This window comes from Acomys minous (assembly GCF_964271855.1).
Source record: "Acomys minous genome assembly, chromosome: 10".
In the NCBI taxonomy this organism is placed as follows: Eukaryota; Metazoa; Chordata; class Mammalia; order Rodentia; family Muridae; genus Acomys; species Acomys minous.
Window position 1 is genome coordinate 75,918,077 of NC_140491.1, and position 20,083 is coordinate 75,938,159.

The window sequence follows — 20,083 nt, forward strand, 5'->3', positions numbered from 1 at the left end:
TCCAGGCTAGGCCACTGGCAGTTAAGTGTTGCCTTGAGATCAAAATCCCAATGGCCCAAGAGGCTGACTCATTTGACCTTTACCCCATTTTTAGGTAAAGTGGACACAGAGCCCTAGTACTTTTTGGGTAAGGCTGATGGCCTTAGCAGCATGCAGGCAGCAGCCAGTTACATGGTGGTGATGGACATGGAACAACTGTCAAACCTTTGCCCTCACCTGTTGTCCATTTTGGGCTCCCTCATCCAGGCAGCATCCTCAGAGCCCCTAGGGTTCTAGTATGTGTAGATACTGGTAGCGCCCCAAGGCAGATTATTGCAAACCTACTACTTATGCTTACCCCTCCCTCCTTCCTTGTCACCTGACCAGTTAGCCTCCTTGTTAGGCCCATCCTACCCTTTGACAAGGATGGAACCCAGAGCCTCACACACTTTAGTGAAGTGTTCTGCCCCAGAACCACATCCCTGGCTCCACAGTGCTACCTTTAGCCCAAAGGTTCCTTTTGCAGCTACATCCGCTTTCTAAGGGTGGCTTTTCAAATTCTCTGCCTGGGAGACTGACTATTCAGCCCACATGGAACAGAACAACTCCCTGTTCTCTTCCCCAAGGATCAGCATCCTTCAGTGGAAGCTGCCCTCCCAAACTAGCCCTGTATCTTAAGGCCTGAGGAACTGGGATAACACTAGCTAGCTCTGCCACTTCAAATACAACACTGAGACCAGTGGCCATCTCTGTCACCCAACCCAGAACTATCTGGCACAAAGCTTCCACAAATTCTGAGAGCAGCTTATAGTGCAGCACTGTTGGCACTGAAGACCTATCCTTTCCTTGTGAATCTAGAGCTAGGGACTCTCAGTGAGTGTAGAAGCAAGCCTTCCAGAGGTCCGATGCTACTACAAACCAGAGCCCAGAGCGCTCAAGCGGTTAAACACCCATGAGAACTGTCAAGCAATGAGCTACAGGTACATGTAGACACCAGTTACCAGGTCTTTTGGACCTAGAACATCACCTAACAGCTCAGATCCTGAGGTGTGACATCCATGGAACTTGAGCCACGGGTTCAGCGGCTCTACCCTATAGCATAAAAAACACCAGGAGCTACCATGGCCACAATTCAGAGGCTCCTTGCCACAGGGTTAGAACCTTTACAACGTCTTGGGCAGCTTGAAGAAAAGTTGTGGGCTGGCTATCATGAAACCTAAACACCTCACAAGATTCCATCTAGGGCTTAAGATACTGAAGAAGACATGGGGTGGGTGAGGGTGGGAACGACACCTCTATGTCCCAGTTCTCAGCCTGAAGGTCTCTCCTGCTAACACATGATAGATTAAGACACTTCTCCATGCCTAACCGCAGCTGTGATCATAAAGTAGCCCTGACTCAAAGGCCTGTATATAAGCTGCTTTTGGAACACTGGCTTTTCTGTGTGGGGAAATCCAGAAGGCCCAATTCAGATGGCATGGAGATACCAAATGTGACAGGGCACAGGAAAAAATGCCATCCCCTTCACTTACCTAGTCCCCTTCTTGTTGGGCACTGAGTATGGACGAAGAAAGTCCAACTTGTTCTTGCTGATGACACAAAGATCAATGTTGCTTCCAGACCCCAAGTCATTAAAGATGCCAGCTGAGATAGCCTCACTCACTAGCTTCTTAGCTTCTTCCTCCTGAGAAAGCAAAAGGCAGTCATAGTTGTATCCATGGAGAATGACAGCACACTCAGCCCACAGAATGCTTCTCAGATGTGTTTGTTCATGGGAGGTGTTTAAAATCAGGCGAGTTCAGGATGGTATGGCCTAGAAAGCTCAGCGTGGTGGTGCATGCCTGTAATCCCAGCACTCGGAGAGGCACGGGCAGGAGGATCTCTGTGAGTTCGAGGCCAGCCTGGTCTACAAGCGAATCCAGGACAGCCAAGGCTACACAGAGAAACCCTGTCTTAAAAAAACAAAAACAAAAATTCTCTAGAACTCCAAAGCTTTTCAACACCCATTTTTCAGAGGAAGAGAAGACAGCAAAGAACTCCACTGGCTTGCCAAAAGCTCTTCAGGTGCTACGTAGGGGCCCAGGCTTTTCAAACCCATCATGTCCTTGCCCCTTGTTCACCATCATGTGCTGTCAGCATCATTTAAAGCAAGACTCAGTGAGTTCTTCTCATGGGGGCTAGACAGTACACAATTTAGGTTTCTGGGCACAGTTGTCTGTTACAACTACTAAACACCACCACATAGCACAAAACAGCCACAAGCTATGCATAAACGAGGTGATTATGTGTCCCCATAAAACTTCATTCCAAGGGCTGGAAAGATGGCTCAGTGGTTAAAAGCACTGACTGCTCCTCCAGAGGTCCTGGGTTCAATTCCCAGCAACCACATGGTGGCTCACAACTATCTATAACGTGATCTGACGCCCTCTTCTGGAATGCAGTTGTACCTGCAGCAGGGCACTGTATGCATAATAAATAAAGAAAAAAAATTTAAACTTCATTAATAAAACAGTGTTGGGCTAAATTTGACTCATGGACTTAGTTTGCTAAACAATCGAAGTATCTTAACATTGACTCCAGGATAGAATCCTCCCACCTAAGGATGGGGGAAGACAAAAACTGAAGTTTATAAAATAAAAGAGAGAAGTGAACATGTCAGAAGAAGGAAAAACAAACAAACAAACAAACAAAACCTAAGGAAACTGACTTCCTGGTAACATAATGGAGAAGCTGGACCCTGGTGAGCGTTGAGACAAGCTGATACCAAAGCACAACTGTGGCTCTGGTGAAATGCTGGCAGAGTGCCTCTCCCCACCCATGAGCCCATAAGTTTACTGAAGCGACTTGCTGCTTCTCCTCTAAAGTTCCTCAAGACTTTCTTAGTTAAGAGAGAGCCATCATATGCCAAGGGAGACACCAGGGCCACTGATAGAGGCCCCAGAACTTCATCCTCTTGGGATTTTACAAGTTTACACTGTGAGCATCGGGCCCATGTGACTGCTCCAGCCTACGGTGAGAGTCAAAGGCTAAGTTGGACAGACAATAATGGCTGCCTTGGCAAAGCTTCAAGGAGAGCGGAAGGCAGGCTGTAAACAAAGGCATCCAGGAAACAAGAGCAATGCAGGCAGCAAGGCAGAACAGGGCCCTCCAAGCTGAAACAAGGACAAAAGTGAGCCAGCCTTTTCTAGCACGTACCAAAGCTGCTTCCCAACAGCACAAGAGTACAGACCTCTGAGCCCAACAAAACTGCACACCTCTCAGTAACACCCCACCCCAACTTCAAACCCCACGTCCTGACTGCCCCAAATTTGGCCCAAGAACTTCAATGGGCAGATTCAAGGCTTCAAGTTATGAGAAAATCTGAGCCAGGCTGGAATACTAGTAACAGGAGCGCCCTCTACAGACCCAGAAGAGTATAAAGACAGCTCTGTAAAGGGGGGGTGGGGGGGGCGTCTTTACCAAACCAGCAGTGGACACCTTTGTGAAGGCAGTGAAGCAAGTTACTCTTATGTGCATATGCACAGTGCTGCAAGAATTCACCCCATAGAGCCCTCTCATCAGGAATTCTCTCCTGACTCTCAATAGTCCTGCAAAAGCCTTATCAGAAACAAGGAAAGGTGGTATACAGGAGATGGTGGTGGAGACTGCTCCCACATCGACAGCAAAACCCAACCACCCGCTTAACAAATGCAACCTCATTCCAACTCACTTTGCGTATTAACCAACGTTAGATGTGCATGTGCACGCACGCTGGGAGCGCCCTGCTTGCTCCCCTGCTCAGGCCGCCATCCCTTCTCCCCCTTCACTTTTCCCCACTTAACTACTGCCTTTCTTTGTCTGTTCTCATCTGTGTAGCTGGTGCTCTCTCAGCAAGGCACATGGGACAGAAAAAAATACCCAACAGGCAGCACTTAGAGCCGCAGACCTTAAGTTCCCAAGGGAGGATGACATGGAGGGCATGGAAATATATAAACTGTTATTACACACGCCTGTCTTGTCTGTATTAATTCACCTGGGCAGGAGGTGTTACCAAGTGTAGGTGATTCTCTGTTTTGCAAGCATTTGAACATGGAAGGAGATTGCTGGCAAAAGCACATTTCAAAAGTGCAAATTTTGAAAATATATTATATATAATTTGGTCTATTGGTAAAATCATCATGTACACAGTGTGTAGAGGCTTTTACAAATTGGGGAAACATTTAAAGCTTCCTCACCAATTCTAGGGAAGATGATTCTTTAAGGATAACACCCCCCACCCCACCCCACCCCTCTCTCTCTCTCTCTCTCTCTCTCTCTCTCTCTCTCTCTCTCACACACACACACACACACACACACACACACACACACACACACACACGGGTAATGAAATGGAAAACTTCATAGTAACTGAGACCCTACCATACTGTGTTAAATACTGAGTCAGGCACCAGTTCTACTCCACTCATACTAATCAGAATGCATGGCTGAGAAGGAGCCCTAAGGTCACACAGCTAGCCAACAGTAAATAGTAAAACCGGTTTGTGGTAGCCACAAACCATATCAGCTAACAAGTAACCTTTCTGGGGCTCTGGGCTCTTCACCAATCAGGGACACCAAGGCTGTGTCACTATGAATCTCAATACCTGGGTTAAGTTTAAGAATGGTGACTGCCAATTTCTGTCTGGCCCAAGCAGCAGCTCCTCTGGAGTCATCTCTATTACAGCGCAGGGGAGTCCTTGATTCCCACAGCATCCATGGACTACCCACCTGACGAGGGCCTCTCTACCTTCCACAGGAGAGAGTGATACTGTGACAATGGCACGTCAGGGATCAATGTCGAAATGAAGCTGGCATGCCTTTGGGAGGGAGAGGCAGGCTAATCTCTGAGTTCAAGGCCAGCCTGCCCTACAGAGCAAGTTCCTGGACAGCCAAGGCCACAGAGAGAAACCCTGTCTCAAAACAAAAGATGATGGTCTTATTTCATTTTCTTCTCCTCACTAGCAAACTCTCTTAAAACACAAGGAGGCTGCAAATGAGTACAGCTCTCGCCATTATTACACAGTATCTTCAAGGAGTATTTTCAGAGACCTACTCAAGGACTGCTTTATAGTCAAATGCTGTCTTTGAACACAACTTGACAAACAGACTTCTAGGTACACGTGCACCTATACTACTGGGTGTACTCATGTTTTGTTTTCTTTAGAGTAACATTTTACAACTAAATAACTTTTGTCTTTAAAGTGCTACCAATATTTTAGAAAACTATCAAGAAAAATATAGGAGGTGGGGGAAACCACATTTTATCAACTTTGCCCACAGAACATTCAAGAAACAGCTTCTTCCTCTAAGATTCATTCTTTCTAGGACTCCACACCTCATTTTTCTGGAAGATTTGAGGTAACCTGGGTCCTGAGCAACATCTGCCTGGGACAGGTGCTGCTGAGGAGCTCTGACCCAGCCCTGCAGACCCTGTGCCCGCAGCTGGCCAGGCCCAGGTGCTCCGTTCTCCCCCTGCTGCGCAGGCATCCTCCTCCAACCAGCCAGCTGCTCGTGGATTTACACTGCTTATCTCAAGGGAACTTGGAGATTCAGTGTGTTAGACCAGCCAGGCACATCCCAGCTACTAGAAAAATAGCCCTTTAAGACAGGACAGCTTCAAGACACTCCTGCACGAGCCCACCATGACACTGGTGACAAGAAACCTGAGGGTCGCAGGTTCAAGGTCATCTAGCAGACGTAGAAGCAGACAGAACCATATCTGCAGAGTTCTACTTCCTGCTATATAGCTGGGAGCAAGTAACCACTTTTCCGAGATGTTGCCCTTCTCTGTAATATGATAATAAATTCTACCTCACAGGTTTGCAGCAAAAACTAAAAGTCAAACACAGAAAGCACCTACTTTAGTGACTGGTGCAAGGCAAATGCTTAATGGCGGGCAACTTATTTAATAAAGCAATCCAGAAGGCTCCTAAAAAGATGCAGTCCACCCCTCAGCAGCAGCTGCAGGTACCAAACCTCAAGCCAGGAAAAGACAGTTGAGACAAACCTGCTGACAAACCTTCACCCAGTGCCATGGAGAAGTCCCTGCAATAATTAATCCAAGCAAAGCACACTCCCTAAAAGTTCAGAGAATATAAAAGGAACACTTCCTGCTTTATGGCTACAAAGACCAAACTAACTGGGAATATCAGTCCCCCGGGCCACCCTGCTTCTTAAATGAGATTACAATAAGAGTGATGTACTGTACTCCAAGTCAGCTGTGACAAGCAGCACTTTATAGAGCTATCTGTTTGTCTCCATCACTGCACCGCACAATGTGTCCCTGGACTCCAATGTGCAGCTCCATTTACCGCTACATGACAAATGGGCAGCACTTGTAAAAGGCACAAAGAGGTCCACGTCGGCCATGTAATGGTCACCACAGCTGTACCCGAGTGCTTGAGGGGACAAAACAGACCCCCAAGTTCATTAAACTGACCAGTAATGGATCTTTCAAAAAGTGCCTTAGGAATCGTACAGAAAAGGCTAAAATAAATAACTCAGCATGGAAGGCTAATCTGAAACGGTGTTTGATAAATTATTTATACCACAGGCGATTGTCTGCATTTAATATTGGAGCTACTAGTAGCATCTTTAAAAGATGATTTATGTGTTGTAACGCTATTAAACTTTATATTGGCCCACTGCTAGCTATAAAGTCTGCTGAGATTTAGAGAATGAGTTTTAAACTGTCACTGCAACATCATAGGAGATGGAGACTGTATTAAATCTTTACTCTAAACCTGTTATCTAGAGAGTTGTGTTTTGTAGACACTCACAAACTGATAGATTACCTCAGCATCGCTATAGTGTGGGTCCAAAGAGCACTGCAGAGGAACTTCTCCACCTTATCCCATCTGCAGCTTAATCCAATTCCTCTTCTCACTAAAGTGGTTTTCGGATTGGCGGTGTCACCAGAGTGGAATGTAGGTGTGCCAGCCAATGGGCACCCTGCACAGTTCAGCTTCAAATTAATCCTTTTTAAATAAACCCTGTACAACCTCATAGTTTGGCTATGCATACCAAGCATGGCTTTACTTACGCTGGGAGCAAGGAAAATATTAAGTAAATATTTTACTAAAAGCCTAATATGCCATTTAGATGCACTTGAAATGTAAAAATATACGTATATGGCCAATTGTTTGAAACAATATATTTGTAACTAAAAACTTTAGAATTAAAAAGGAACAAAACTGGTTAGCTTCAGGAAAATAACTGTCTAGTAAGTAGCTAGATGGAAGGGTTGGGAAAGGGTGGAGCTCTCTGTGTCTGCTGTTTGTTTTGGCTGGGAGCAGGGTATGTATGGGTATCTATAAGTGCATGGCAAAACCAGAGGATGATGTTGCATTCCACGTTTTTAAAAAATACTTGTTTGTTTTTACTTTTTATGTATTGGTGTTTTGCCTACATCTATGTCTATGTGAGGGTGTCAGACTTTAAGAGTTACAGACAGCTGTGAGTTGCTATGTTGGTGCTGGGAACTGAAACTGGGTGCTCTGGAAGAGCAGCCAGTGCTCTTAACTACTGAGCCATATCTCTAGCCCACATTTTATTTTATTTTTATATCTTATTTTATTATTTTTGAAGATAGGTTGGTCACTGACTGACTAGACTGGGTCAGCCAGCTCCAGGGATCTATCTGCCTGCCTCAGTGGGCCCACTGCTGCTGGGAATTTGAACTCAGGTCTTCGAGATTGTACAGTATAGCAAGTACTTTACCTACTGAGCTACTAGTCCTACTACTACTTTTTCATAGCACCACAGAAGCATCCTTTGGCTTCTATCCCTCTCCACCAGGAATTGGAGACAGTTGACTCTCCTCCCTTTGTTTCCTCTGGCGATAAGGATGTGGATAGCATAGTAGCCCAAGTCTCACATGCTTCTATTCCTTTTTCTATTTGCTACTGAATCTGCATTTACCCCCATTAGTTGCTAACAACTTTTTTGACACCGTATATTTAACTCCTTGGAACCAAGTAGGAGAGGGCTGGGCAGATACTGGCCAGATGATTCAAATTTTAGTAAGGAGGGATGGAGACAAGAGATCTCCTGCATTACGTGACAACCGGCCATAGACAATATATTTTAAACATAGAAACGGCTGAGAATGGTGGTGCATGACTTTAGTCCTAGTACTTCTGAGGCGGATATAGTGATAGAGGCCAAGCTGTTCTACGCTATGATTTTCAGAGCACTTAGACTACACAGTGAGATCCTATCTCATGGAGTGGGGAAAAGAAAAGAAACAAGAAATGTTAAATCAATCAGCAGTTAGTTTATTAAAATAATCCAAATTAATCTTGGGGAACTTACATAACCTTTCTTTACTTTGGAACAGTCCCCTGTGCCTGAGTTAAGGGTCAGTGTATGACTACCTAATAAACAGAAGCCCTGAACTCCACCATCCTTAGCACCATGCCCACGCACACAACACATACACACCAAGTAGTAATATTTTCTACTGCTCTAATGGTCTGAAGCAGAACAGGTTAAGTCTGGGAGTGATTCAGAGAGGGGCACACTTCTGCACCTCATACTTTTGCCATGTCTGAATGCCAGGAAATCAATATGCAACACGTACAGCAATAAGTTAAGGAGCAATCTCAACTTCAAACACACATGCAGCTTTGCCAGACTCAAAGATGTAGCCATACCAAAGAGAGAAACTCCAAAATTATACCAGTCTTAACTGGAGACCAATCAGGGACAATTAACAGCAAGGAATAAAGGGCTTGAACATAACATCTTGTAGTGACCTGTTAATATGCCGAGGTTTAAACTATGCCATTGACAGGACCTCACTTTAATGCCTGGTAGGTGACTAAAACTTAAAAGAGTTCAAATGGGTATTTAAAAGCACCCCTTCTTCGTGTGTGGTCACTTCCTTTATAGTGAAAAGGCTAATTTGTTTTGCAGACTGGGGTGAATGACAAAGTAAAGATATCCAAATTCTGGGTCTGGATTGAGCTCTTAGGGTAAAAGGCCTGCCTGTCAAACACTTGGAAATCGCTGTGTAGAAGTAAACTGTAACTGTGCTTCTGAAGTTAACAGCGAGCCAAGTATTTCAACAGATACCTGTAGTAATCTAAGCCCCTGGGAGATTGTGGCAGGAGGATCATAAATTCAAGGCTAGCCTAGGGCTAAAAGCAAACCTTATCTCAAAACAAACAAACAACTTGGGGGGGGGGGTTAAAGAGAGGGCCCATGGCTAAGAGTGCTTACTGCTCTTGCAAGTGACCCAATTTCAGCTCCCAGCACTTATGCCAGGTAGCCTGGAACTCCAGCTCCAGGGGATCCAATGGCTCTGACCTCTGGGAGTACCTGCACTGTATGGGTATGAGAGTGAACCAGGATGTGGGTGATGCAAGTATAAAGGTAAGCTTGTGGTGGGTGCAGAAGAGGTTTTAGGGGTTCTTAGCAAGAATGGGAAGGCCCAACTGGGCTGTCTCAGATAATCCATGCAAGGAAACCCTGACCACAGCTAGAGGCTTGGTGGAACGCACACAAGATGCACAGTCACAATGGGCCAGAAAAGGACAGCAAGAATAAATAAAGCTCTAGAAAGCTTAGTCACTCTCTGAGCTGTATGTAAGAATGAAGACAGTGCCTCTGTCCAAGAGCTATGAGGAAGAATAAAAGGACAGGAATGGCCCAGATACATAGTATTTACAAATCTACTGGTGAGCTCTAGAGTAAAAGAAGCTGTGGAGAACTGCTGGGCTAAACACCCATGCTTTCCAGCCCTCGTCTGCTTCTGCAGGTGAAGATGTAGGGGCGTACACAAAGCTTGGCTGATGTACCCACAGGCGCTCAGCTGTGTATGAAAAGAGCCAGGGATTTGTGCCAAACTAGTGCCTGGCACCACCAAAGTCTCTCTCCCTATCCTACCATTAGGAAAACTGATGGCGGGCAAGTGGTTTTGCCGGAATCTGTGACAGTGAATGGAAAGAAAAATACCTAAGCTTCCAGAGGGAAAAGGACCAAAAGAGACGAGAACATATTGCTTTCCACAAGGAGAGGAAATCAGTGTTCACAGCACACTGTACACAAATATACATTTCCAAGGCTGCACTGAATCAAATGTAAGGAGAGAAAAAAAAAGACAAGCAAGCTTAGGTTTAAAAAGAATGTGAGAACTATGCCTAGTGATCCTCAAAATCTATTATCTTTCTCCTGAAATGAAATAGCCAGTTCTAGAGACACACAGAGCTTATGATTGAAAATGGGAAGGAAAATGAGGAAGTTGGACCCTGGGCTGGGGGTGTGGTTCAGTGAAGAGTAGGTGCCGAGCTTATGTGAGGCCCTAGGTTGCACTCTCAACACAAAAAGAGGGAAGGAAGGAAGGAAGAAGGCAAAAGTGTGGCAGGGAAAGGGATAGAAACAAAAAGGAATCTGTACGGCAGTCTCATCCTGTGGCCAAGTACTTGCATATGTGTCCATAGCCTCAAGATCTAAGAATAAAGGGCAGACAAGGCAAGGTTGTACAGAGTACCCTTGTTCTAGGAAATCTCAAGATAGTCACAAATAGAGCAAATTTCAAACGATACAAAATTGTTCATAGAACATCCAGGTCCAGTCAGTTCTGTATGAACTCATGCCTAGATTTAATAATAAGCACATACCGCAGGCACCCCCATGCCAGAAATGAGGTCTGCACAAAGCTTGTCAGGTAGGAATACATACACTCCAAAGGAGAAAGGGATAAGTAATCTTACTATAGCAAAGCAAGAGCTACCAAGAGGCAAGCTTGACCAAGAAGTTGTGGGTAGTCAGAGGTCTACCCACGATTCAGGTCATGAGGACTGTGCCAAGACTTGTGAAAGGGGTGAAAGCGAACAACACAAAGGGCAGAAGTGGCATGTCAGGAGAAGAACTGGGACCTGGGAGCGAGGAAGTTGTGGCTAGACAGGTAGTTGACTGGAGCTGAATTTCACACAGCATCAGCCCTGCTAAGCACTGGGAGGCTGTGCACATTTTAAGCTAGGAGCTAATGTGGTTAGACTTGCAGAACCTGGGACTGAAAGCAGTGGAGAAGAGACCAAAAGCAGGAGCAGGACAAAAATGTCAAGCATTACTGGAGAGAACAGCTTGGTTCACTAGTGGGAAAAGAGGAAGACTTCGGTGGGCAGCTATGAGTTCAGGAGGTGGTCAGGAGAGGGTGCCACCTGGGTATCTAGGATGTCATGGCCACTAAGCATTCCTCTGAATGAATGCAGCCTGCACAAAAGGGTTCTCTGTAGCTTCTTTTTTGTTGTTATTGTCTTTTGTTTGTTTGCTTTTTGGGACAGGGTTTCTCTGTGTAGCCTTGGCTGTCTTGGACTCGCTTTGTAGACCAGGCTGTCCTCAAACTCGGAGATCCGCCTGCCTCTGCCTCCTGAGTGCTGGGATTATAGGCAGGTGCCACCATGTCCAGCTCTCTGTAACTTCATCACAACTATTTTTATGGTGGGGTAATGGAAAGACAATAGATATAATCCCTAGACAATGATAGGTTTCCGTAACAGAGTCCTTCAAAGATGTCACTGGAAAGGGGCAAGATCAAGTTAAGTAAGAATTATAGAAAGTTTATTGAACTAACAGGAGAGAGGTGACAAATATCAAGTGAAAAAACAGAAAATCTCACCTGGGCAAGAATCAACTTGCAAATGCCACTTCCCATTTAATGAATGGCAGAACTATGAAAAATTCCTGTCTGACCCCTAGAGTACAGCTGAATGAGCACACAGGAACAATCAAGTTGTGTACAAGAGCTACAAGTGTGTAGAAAGAAGCGCTAAGGAGCCACGATGGGCCCAAGAGGGTGGCCCTATGTGAGGTCAAGATATGAGGAAGGAAAGTAGAAAGGCTTAAGAATGGTAAGTGGCAGGGTGCGGTGGTGCACATCTTTGTCTCAGGAGGCAGAGACCTTGGTGAACTCAAGGCCAACCTGGTCTACCTACCAAGCTCCAAGAACCAGGATGCATAGTGAGACTGCCCGAAAAACAAAACAAGGAAGAATGGTAAGCTGGGGAAGGACAGGGAAGAGGGGAACAATTAGGACCCCCTGAGGGGTCCCCTGAGCTGATCACCTTTTCCTGGACCTCAAGAAAAAGTCTTCATATAAACTCTCACATCCTTAAGGGCAGAGAAAAGGTGCTTCCAAGGGGCACGAGAAAGCCAGATGTGATGGCAGCCCCCTGTATCCCAGGACTCAAGATGTACAGGCAGAAGGTCTGCCCCGTTTGAGGCCAGATGATCTGCATAGTTCTAGTGAAGCAGGGTTATACAGGAAGAGAGAGAGAGTCTGGATTTAATAGGTGTATTTAAAGGACTAAAGACTATTTTTAATTTGTACATTTTTAAAGATGAGGGGATATGTGAATCTTGGTGGCTTCATCACTGAGCCACCTCACTGGCCTTGACTTAAAGAACTTAAGGACCAAGCATGAACCCAGCCCTGCTAATTACGAGCTGTGGGTCTCAGTGGTTTCATCACACAGCATTTTTAGGTCCTGCCTATAAGAGGCCCTAATCTAGCACCAAGGGTTTTAAGTCTTAGGTGTTCCTGTACAAATTCTAATCAGACAAAACAGAAGTTGCTAGTCCAGAGCCCAGCATGCGGAGAGCGCATAGTGGCTGCTGCTGACTGACTCCCCTGCTCTCACTAGTCTTTGCCAGCAAGGCTACAAGGCAAAGCCTCACTCTTTCAGAACTGATAATAACAGCACCCAATTCAGAGCCAATAAATCAATTATGAAAGCAACCATCATAATGCAAGTGAACTTCAATATGAAGTCTTAAGCCTTCAATTGCCAATGTGCCTTCCATATAGAATTCACTGCTGTATTTCAGATATGAAGCAGAAAGCACATTTTTGTCTTTCACTAGAAACTTCTAAAGTAGGTAGAGAACTCACATCTAATAAACTACACTAAGCACACCTCATCCCCACTTACTCTTCAAAAAACCCTCAAGTGTTCCCACATGCATGCCTATTTCACAAATGCAAGAAGCCAAGCAGCAGAGGGTAACAAACCACCAGCCTATGCATGTGACTAGACAGACACTGAAAGGCCTGAGATAAAAGCCATTTGGTCTGATCCCTAAGTCCATGCTTTGTTCACTCAAAATACCAGAAACTCCAAACAATCAACAAAATACCAATGATGCCTGTCTAGTCATTAATAAGCTGGAGCTGATCAACACTTACAGATTTAAAGCACTTTCCCTCTAAAATTATGGCATCATGGCTTAAACTACGCAACTCTAGCATCTCTCTTGCATCCAGCTGGTTACATTGGGTTAAAAACTGAGAGGCCCCTGATGACTTCACTGTACCATCTATCCACAACAAACCGTAAATGGAAGCCTGTGAGGTCCACAGGCTCACATTCTCTAAAATACAGCTCTCCCAAAACAGAATGAGTTTTCATAAGGTCATTTGCTAATTATAAATCTTAACTAAATCATAACTAAAAGGCAAGGACAAAACTTTAAAAGTTTTGGGGGCATAATACTGGAGAGCAAGCTTTTGATACAAGTGACTAGCAATTTAAACACATGGTCTTCCCGAAGTCTTCCATAAAATCTAGTTTCAATCCACACTAGTAGTGTATTTTCTGTTTTATCAGCAGGCCTATGCAGAGTTGCAGGAAAAGCAGCTCTCTTCAAAATGCATATACTCCATTGAACCAGTCTTGGTGTTCCTTTACTCCAACTACTCATATGGGTTTTTTTAAAAAAATCCTTTTAGGGGCTGGAGAGACGGCTCAGCAGTTAAGAGTGCTTGCTGTTCTTGCAGAGGATCTGGGTTGGGTATGGTAGCTCTCAACTCTCTGTACCTCCAGCTCTGGGGATTCAACATGTCCTTCGAGCCTCCTTGGTCACCAGATGATACACATGTGGTGTACATGTGTACATGGCAAGCAAACATTTGTACTCATGAAATAAAGGGTTTTTGGGGAGGGGGGGTTAAATTTTTCCTGAGACTGAGTTTTGCTAGGTAGCTCAGGCTGTCCTCCTGCCTCAGCTTCCCAAGTGCTGAAATAGGAGTGTTGCTAGTATATTCAGCTTTCACCTAAATTAAAAGGCAAGGTATTGCCAGGTGGCAGTGGCGCACGCCTTTAATCCCAGCACTTGGGAGGCAGAGGCAGTCAGATCTGTGAGTTCAAGGGCAGCCTGCTCTACATAGTGAATTCTAGGACAGCCAAGGCTACACAATGTATTTGTCATAAAATCAAAGTCAACAGATTGTTATATCTTTAATTTTCTGCTTTTACCACAATTCCAATTTTAGAAAAATGACATTCCAGTGTCGTAACTACCATCATGCCTACATTCTAAGGACACAATGCTCCCTGCAAGCATCTTCACAGAGCTATGCTACCAAGCAGCATTTGCGTGAATGTGTGCATGGGGTGTGTTTAGCACAACCTGTTATCAGTTTTAGTTTCTGCACAGTTTCAGGGCTCAGAATGAGTGGTATAATTTATCTCACAGAAAACCACAAGTAACATTATCTGTGAAGGTTAAAACTTTAACTACCTTCCTGAGGTATGCTGCTGGGGTCTCATTACAGCTGATAATCCCACATTCCACCATGCACAACACACTAAGTACCAGGATCTCCCAATTACACTGCCACGTAAATCTCAAAAGACATCTGAAAAGTCTACACAGCTCCTGCACCCACTGCTGAAACACAACCACCTCTAATGGAACGTGGCAGCTTTCTAAACTTAAATATTCACATGCTGGGACAGGGCTGCTAAGCTCCAGCCCTAGCATGCAGTGGAGAGCACATGCTAATTAGAAGGCCACACAAACTCAAACACACACACACACACACACACACACACACACACACACACACAAAAACAAAAAAACAAAAAAACAAAAACCCTACCACTCAGACAACTTTAGACACAGTACACGTCTGGAGTTTTGTCTTCCCATTTTCAAATATGTTCAACTGTCTAAACTTCCAGGGCTACAAATGGCAGAGCAGAACCACACCAAGTACCTTTGTACAGAATAAATTCCCTTTTGGGCTGGTGTCCTACCCTTCCACAAAGCCCAATGTGACAAACTGCATGTCTCGCAGGGAAATCCCATCAGTGCATCATCGATGTGCAGTCATCCCTTCACAACCCTAACATCTTACCTCTAAAACCTGCCCCCTCATATTCCAAATTCTTGTCCATTTGTCTACATACTTTGAGTTGTTTATTTGTGGGCCTGTCTGTACTACTAAGTGGTCTGTCACAGGCAAGTGTCACAGGCTGAGCATAAGCCCACCTTCCATTTTTCTGAAGGACAACTGCCTGTCAACAGCATGCATAAAGAGGTCCTCACAGACTCTCACAGCCACCCAGCTTTTCTTCTGGGGCTATAATAGATAATGGCTTATCTTTGCCAACTTTGCTATTGAGGAGTTTGCTTAGGAGCTTTTGAGAACGGGCACCTTTTTTAAAAGTCTTCCCAATAAGCCGAAGGTAATACAGTCACTCTTACCCTAATCATCTGGCCACTTCTGGAAGTATTATTTACTTCAGCTACCAGAGCTAGCACTTGTTTAAGCTGTCATGAAAAATACACCAAAAGAGGTAATGACTTTGAGATACCTTATCTAAGCCAACTTTAGTCACATCCCTTTCTTCTTAAGAATGGCCAATTCCTTCAAATATTGGCAGCTGTTTGTTCAGATCTTTCAAAACCTGAAATCTGCTGACTTTCCCCCCCTAGGTAGACATACATATGAAAACAGAGGCTCTTCTTTTACTAGAAATGAACCTTCTCTGCCTGTGTAAACTACAGGGGCATTTTTTTTTTAATTACCATGTTTTACATGAGAAGGTAAAAACAACACAGAAACAATTTAAAGCTTTCTAGGCCATCAAAGCTGTGCAGCAGTGCAGTGAAGTCAGTTCAGGCCCTGCAGGCCTCAGGCCTGCAGCAGTATCTCTCCGCATGCTTAAGTACGTATGTACCATGCTTGCCATTTGTTAATGCTAACCAGTGTACAACATAAACCTACACACACACACACACACACACACACACACACACACACACACACACGGCATTTAAATGTTTAGCCCCAAATGGTATTTTAAGCATAATTTCTCCACAGAGCCACTTCATTTTTTAAAAAGAAAGAAAAATAAGGGTGGGGGGAAATTTCCTAAAATTCCTAATCACACTTCAGTGTGTATTAGCGGATGTGTAATGTTAGGTTGCTTTGCACGCCCACATGCCCACTGCCTCCCCCTTTCTGATATCACACACCACACAAGTATAATAAACCATGTTAATATTTCATACCACTGTGAAATATGCTGGAGTATCAATTCAACATCTGCTGTCTTTAGGGCCCGGGAGTCCCGCAGAGACACTTTCAATTTGTAATTGAGTTCTATGCTGAATTAATCAGCAGTTTATCTTTTTTACTAAAATAACATCTTCACCACTAACCCAGATTTACATTAACAATTTATGCCAAATTACCTGCCAAGGCAAACTTATAGGATTCTAAGCTACCATCCAGTAACACTCAGTCCTATACGTCATCTTTTTATTTCTCTAATCCATATACAAGAAAAGCAGGAATCTATTGTTCAAGATGCTACAAGCTTCTGTCCACAGGCAGCTCCTTAGTTTTGTAACTGACTGACTTTGACTCTGAAATCCACACTCGCACCCACACCCCCAACAGTCATTTGTAAGTAGTTATGATTCACATTCTTTGTGAGATTCTTTCATTCTCCTGAGGAACTCTGAAATTCCAAATCTTGGCTTTACCTGACTACTAGGACGATGAAGGGATCATTTTTAGGGCCTTAATTTATAGAACAGAGACTCAGGTCAACAAAGGCAACTCTATTTTGCAAGAGGTGAAAATGCCACTTACTCTTTGACATCACAATGCAGAGCATCTTACCAGGAGTGTCTTCTTTTTTATTCTACCTACACATGGAAGTCACCAAACACTAAATCCACTCAATACCATCCCTGCATCTGGCTCCTGCCCTCTGATCACAGAGTCCCTACTCATAAAGTCTTACTTTGCCTGCTGGGTTTTTGCCACAGGTGCAGACAACAACATACTGTGAAATATTTCTCCTCCATGGTACATTTCTCTCTACACTTCACAGTTATAGGAAATATGTGAAGCAACAGCATTTCAGAAGGAGCACCTGCTCCAAAGATGCATCACAAATAATTACCTATCGACCACAGCATAGAAGAATCCCTCTTTATATCTGCTTTGCTAATGGCTGTGCAGCAAGTCTCCACTACACTTAGGATGGCCTCTGCCAACAGCACCATGTGCGCAGTACTCAGCTGGCACCAGTAAGAGTCTGCTGAGTAATCACATGATTTTTCCCCCCTGGTTTAAAGAGACAGAGTTTCTCTGTGTAGCCTTGGCTGTCCTGGTCTCGCTTTGTAGACCAGGCTGGCCTCAAACTCACACAAAGATCCGCCTGCCTTTGCCTTCCTGAGAGCTAGGATTAAAGGCGTGCCTGCGCACCTGGCACATAATGATTCTTTAGGAATATGAGACTCAGCACAGAAATACTTTTAACAGAAAAACTCTTTAAAAGAATTAAAGGCAATATACTTTTCAAGTCACTTTTTGTAAATAATTTTTCATTATTCCTCAAAGAACAGGAAATAAGACACCCTTAGGATTTACAGAGTCACTGTCCTAGGATTCACTGATTCTTGAATTCTGGAAATGTGGCTCGAGAGGAACCCCTCCCTGACACCTAGCGACTCAGGAATACTGCATCTGTCCTCTTAGCTTCTTTTCCTTTGCTCCCTAAGATTAAACAGAGGAACTGGACAGACGGAAGCTTTCTTCATTCCATACCCCAAATAGCTAACTTTCAACTTTTATTACAAGTAGAATATAACAAAGGTGGAAATGAAAACAATACACCAACATTAAACTGGCATTCTGGAAGCTGGGCAGTGGTGGCGCACACCTTTCATCCCAGCGCTCAGGAGGCAGGGGCAGACTGTGAGTTCGAGGCCAGAGTGAGTCCAGGATAGCCAGGGCTATACAGAGAAACCCTGTCTCAAAAAACTAAAACAAAAAACAAAAACTGGCATTCTGGAGAGTTGACAAGACATGGATTTGCCAGAGGAATGGACATCTAAGGATCCACTTCTAAGTCAAGACTCTGAAATCCCAAAGAACCAAAAGGAGAAAGACGATCTCTTGTCAAATCTAAGTGCTATATGAAAGGAGGCAAAGTCCTGCTCTTCAGGCATCAGACACAAGACCAAAGAAAACTTTGCCCTCTGAGGTTTCACAAGAATACCGAGATAGGAGTTGGGGATTTAGCTCAGTGGTAGAGCACTTGCCTAGCAAGCGCAAGGCCCTGAGTTTGGTCCTCAGTTCTGGAAAAAAAAAAAAAAAAGCCAATATAAACAGGAAAATTTGGGAGCGGCAAAGTCCCTTCTGATTCTCCAAGGTGGGTTCCAATTCAAGGGAACAAACTCACTTTTTAGGAAATGTTTATTTTACTTAGATTGGGGTGCGTGGGTGCGTGCGTGTAGGTCAGACAGAACTAGCAAGATTCAGTTCTCTCTTTCTTTCATAGGCTCCAGAGATGAAACTCATGTCACCAGGCTTTCATGGCAAGTGCTTTTGCCATGCCTCTGAGCCATCTTGCCAGCCCATTTTGGTGTTGTTTACAAATATTATTTATTCCTTTTTCTTTTTTCTTCCCCCTGTGCTGGAGATCAAACTTAGAACCTTGCACCAAATTCACTTTTTAAAAGAGACCCAATTTGATAAATCTCCCACTTTAAAGTCTTCCCACTGTACAGGGAAAACTACAATCCCTTGTCTGACCTAAAGGAAATGCTTACACATCCGAGCTGGTGGGTGGCATCCCTCATGAGTGCTTCCCGTTACCATCCATCAAAAGGGTTAACGGGGAATTCCCTCACATCACCCACTAACCCATAAATGCCAATTTCAGTATCTATTTATTGCTAAGCTTCACTAATCAGTTCCACTGGAAAGCACTACTATAAATAATTCTATGCAGGGCTTATGGGATTCTACCTTGGAGGTTCTGACACCTCTAAAACCTAAAGTTTTACGTTGAGTAAAACCAGAAAAAAATACTAAAGAAATTAATGTAACTTTTTTTTTTTCTGCAAGACAGGGTTTCTCTGTGTTAGCCTTGGCTGTCCTGGACTCACTCTGTAGACCAGACTGGTGGCAAACTCAAAAGCAATCCGCCTGCCTCTGCCTCCTTGAGCAGTGGGATTAAAGGAGAGTGCCACCACGCCCAGCTATAACTTTTTTTTTTAATCTAACTTAAAAACACAATTTTTCTGTATCTAATGCTTCTAGTCTTAAGGAAAACCAGTATGTAGAGTTATGATCAAAGGTAAATTACTAAAACAAGCTCCAAAAGAGCCTTGAAAAGAGACCTTTCAGTAATTAAATACACAATCAGCCCAATTAATGCCCAAAACCAAGGTTCATAAGCATGTCCAATATTAAACTGTTCAATCTACACATTTCCACAGTCACACTTAATAAGGAAGTCATTAAATCTGAGGTGAGATCCCATTCAGCCTCATCTGGATGACTGTACTCAAAATGACAGGTGGCAAGCATTGGTAAGGATGTGAAACAATCAAAACCTTCCTATGCTGCTATCAACACAGAAATTATGGAAAGATGTGGCAGTACCACAAAAGGTTAGTCTTGCTCCACAACACACAATAGATGTTCACAGTATGGTAGCCACATAGTAGAAATAATCCAAATGACCATCAACTAATGGACAGATAGAGAAGGCATGCTATAGCCATGCAATGGACCAGTCCACCAGTAAAACAATGAAGTGCAGATACCTGCTACAACATGAAGTATTATTAAATAAGTAAAATCTTTCACACACACAGATACACACACACACACACACACACACACACACAGATACACACACACAGATACACACACACACACACACACACACACAGATACACACACACACACACACACACACACACACACACTGACATCCATGAAAATAAAGATGCCCAGAACATATGGCTTGGCAGTAAATAGGCAATGACA

The 20,083-nt window shown here is 44.1% G+C and overlaps 1 protein-coding gene across 1 annotated transcript in view; it reads right to left on the minus strand.

Moving 5' to 3' along the window:
• PSMB7 (proteasome 20S subunit beta 7) overlaps positions 1-20,083 on the minus strand; it is a 58,181-nt gene that overhangs the window by 1,028 nt on the left and 37,070 nt on the right. The window contains exon 7 of the mRNA XM_084797957.1: positions 1,512-1,663. Coding sequence (XP_084654083.1) covers positions 1,512-1,663 — 152 coding nt within the window. The remainder of the gene's footprint in view (positions 1-1,511; positions 1,664-20,083) is intronic.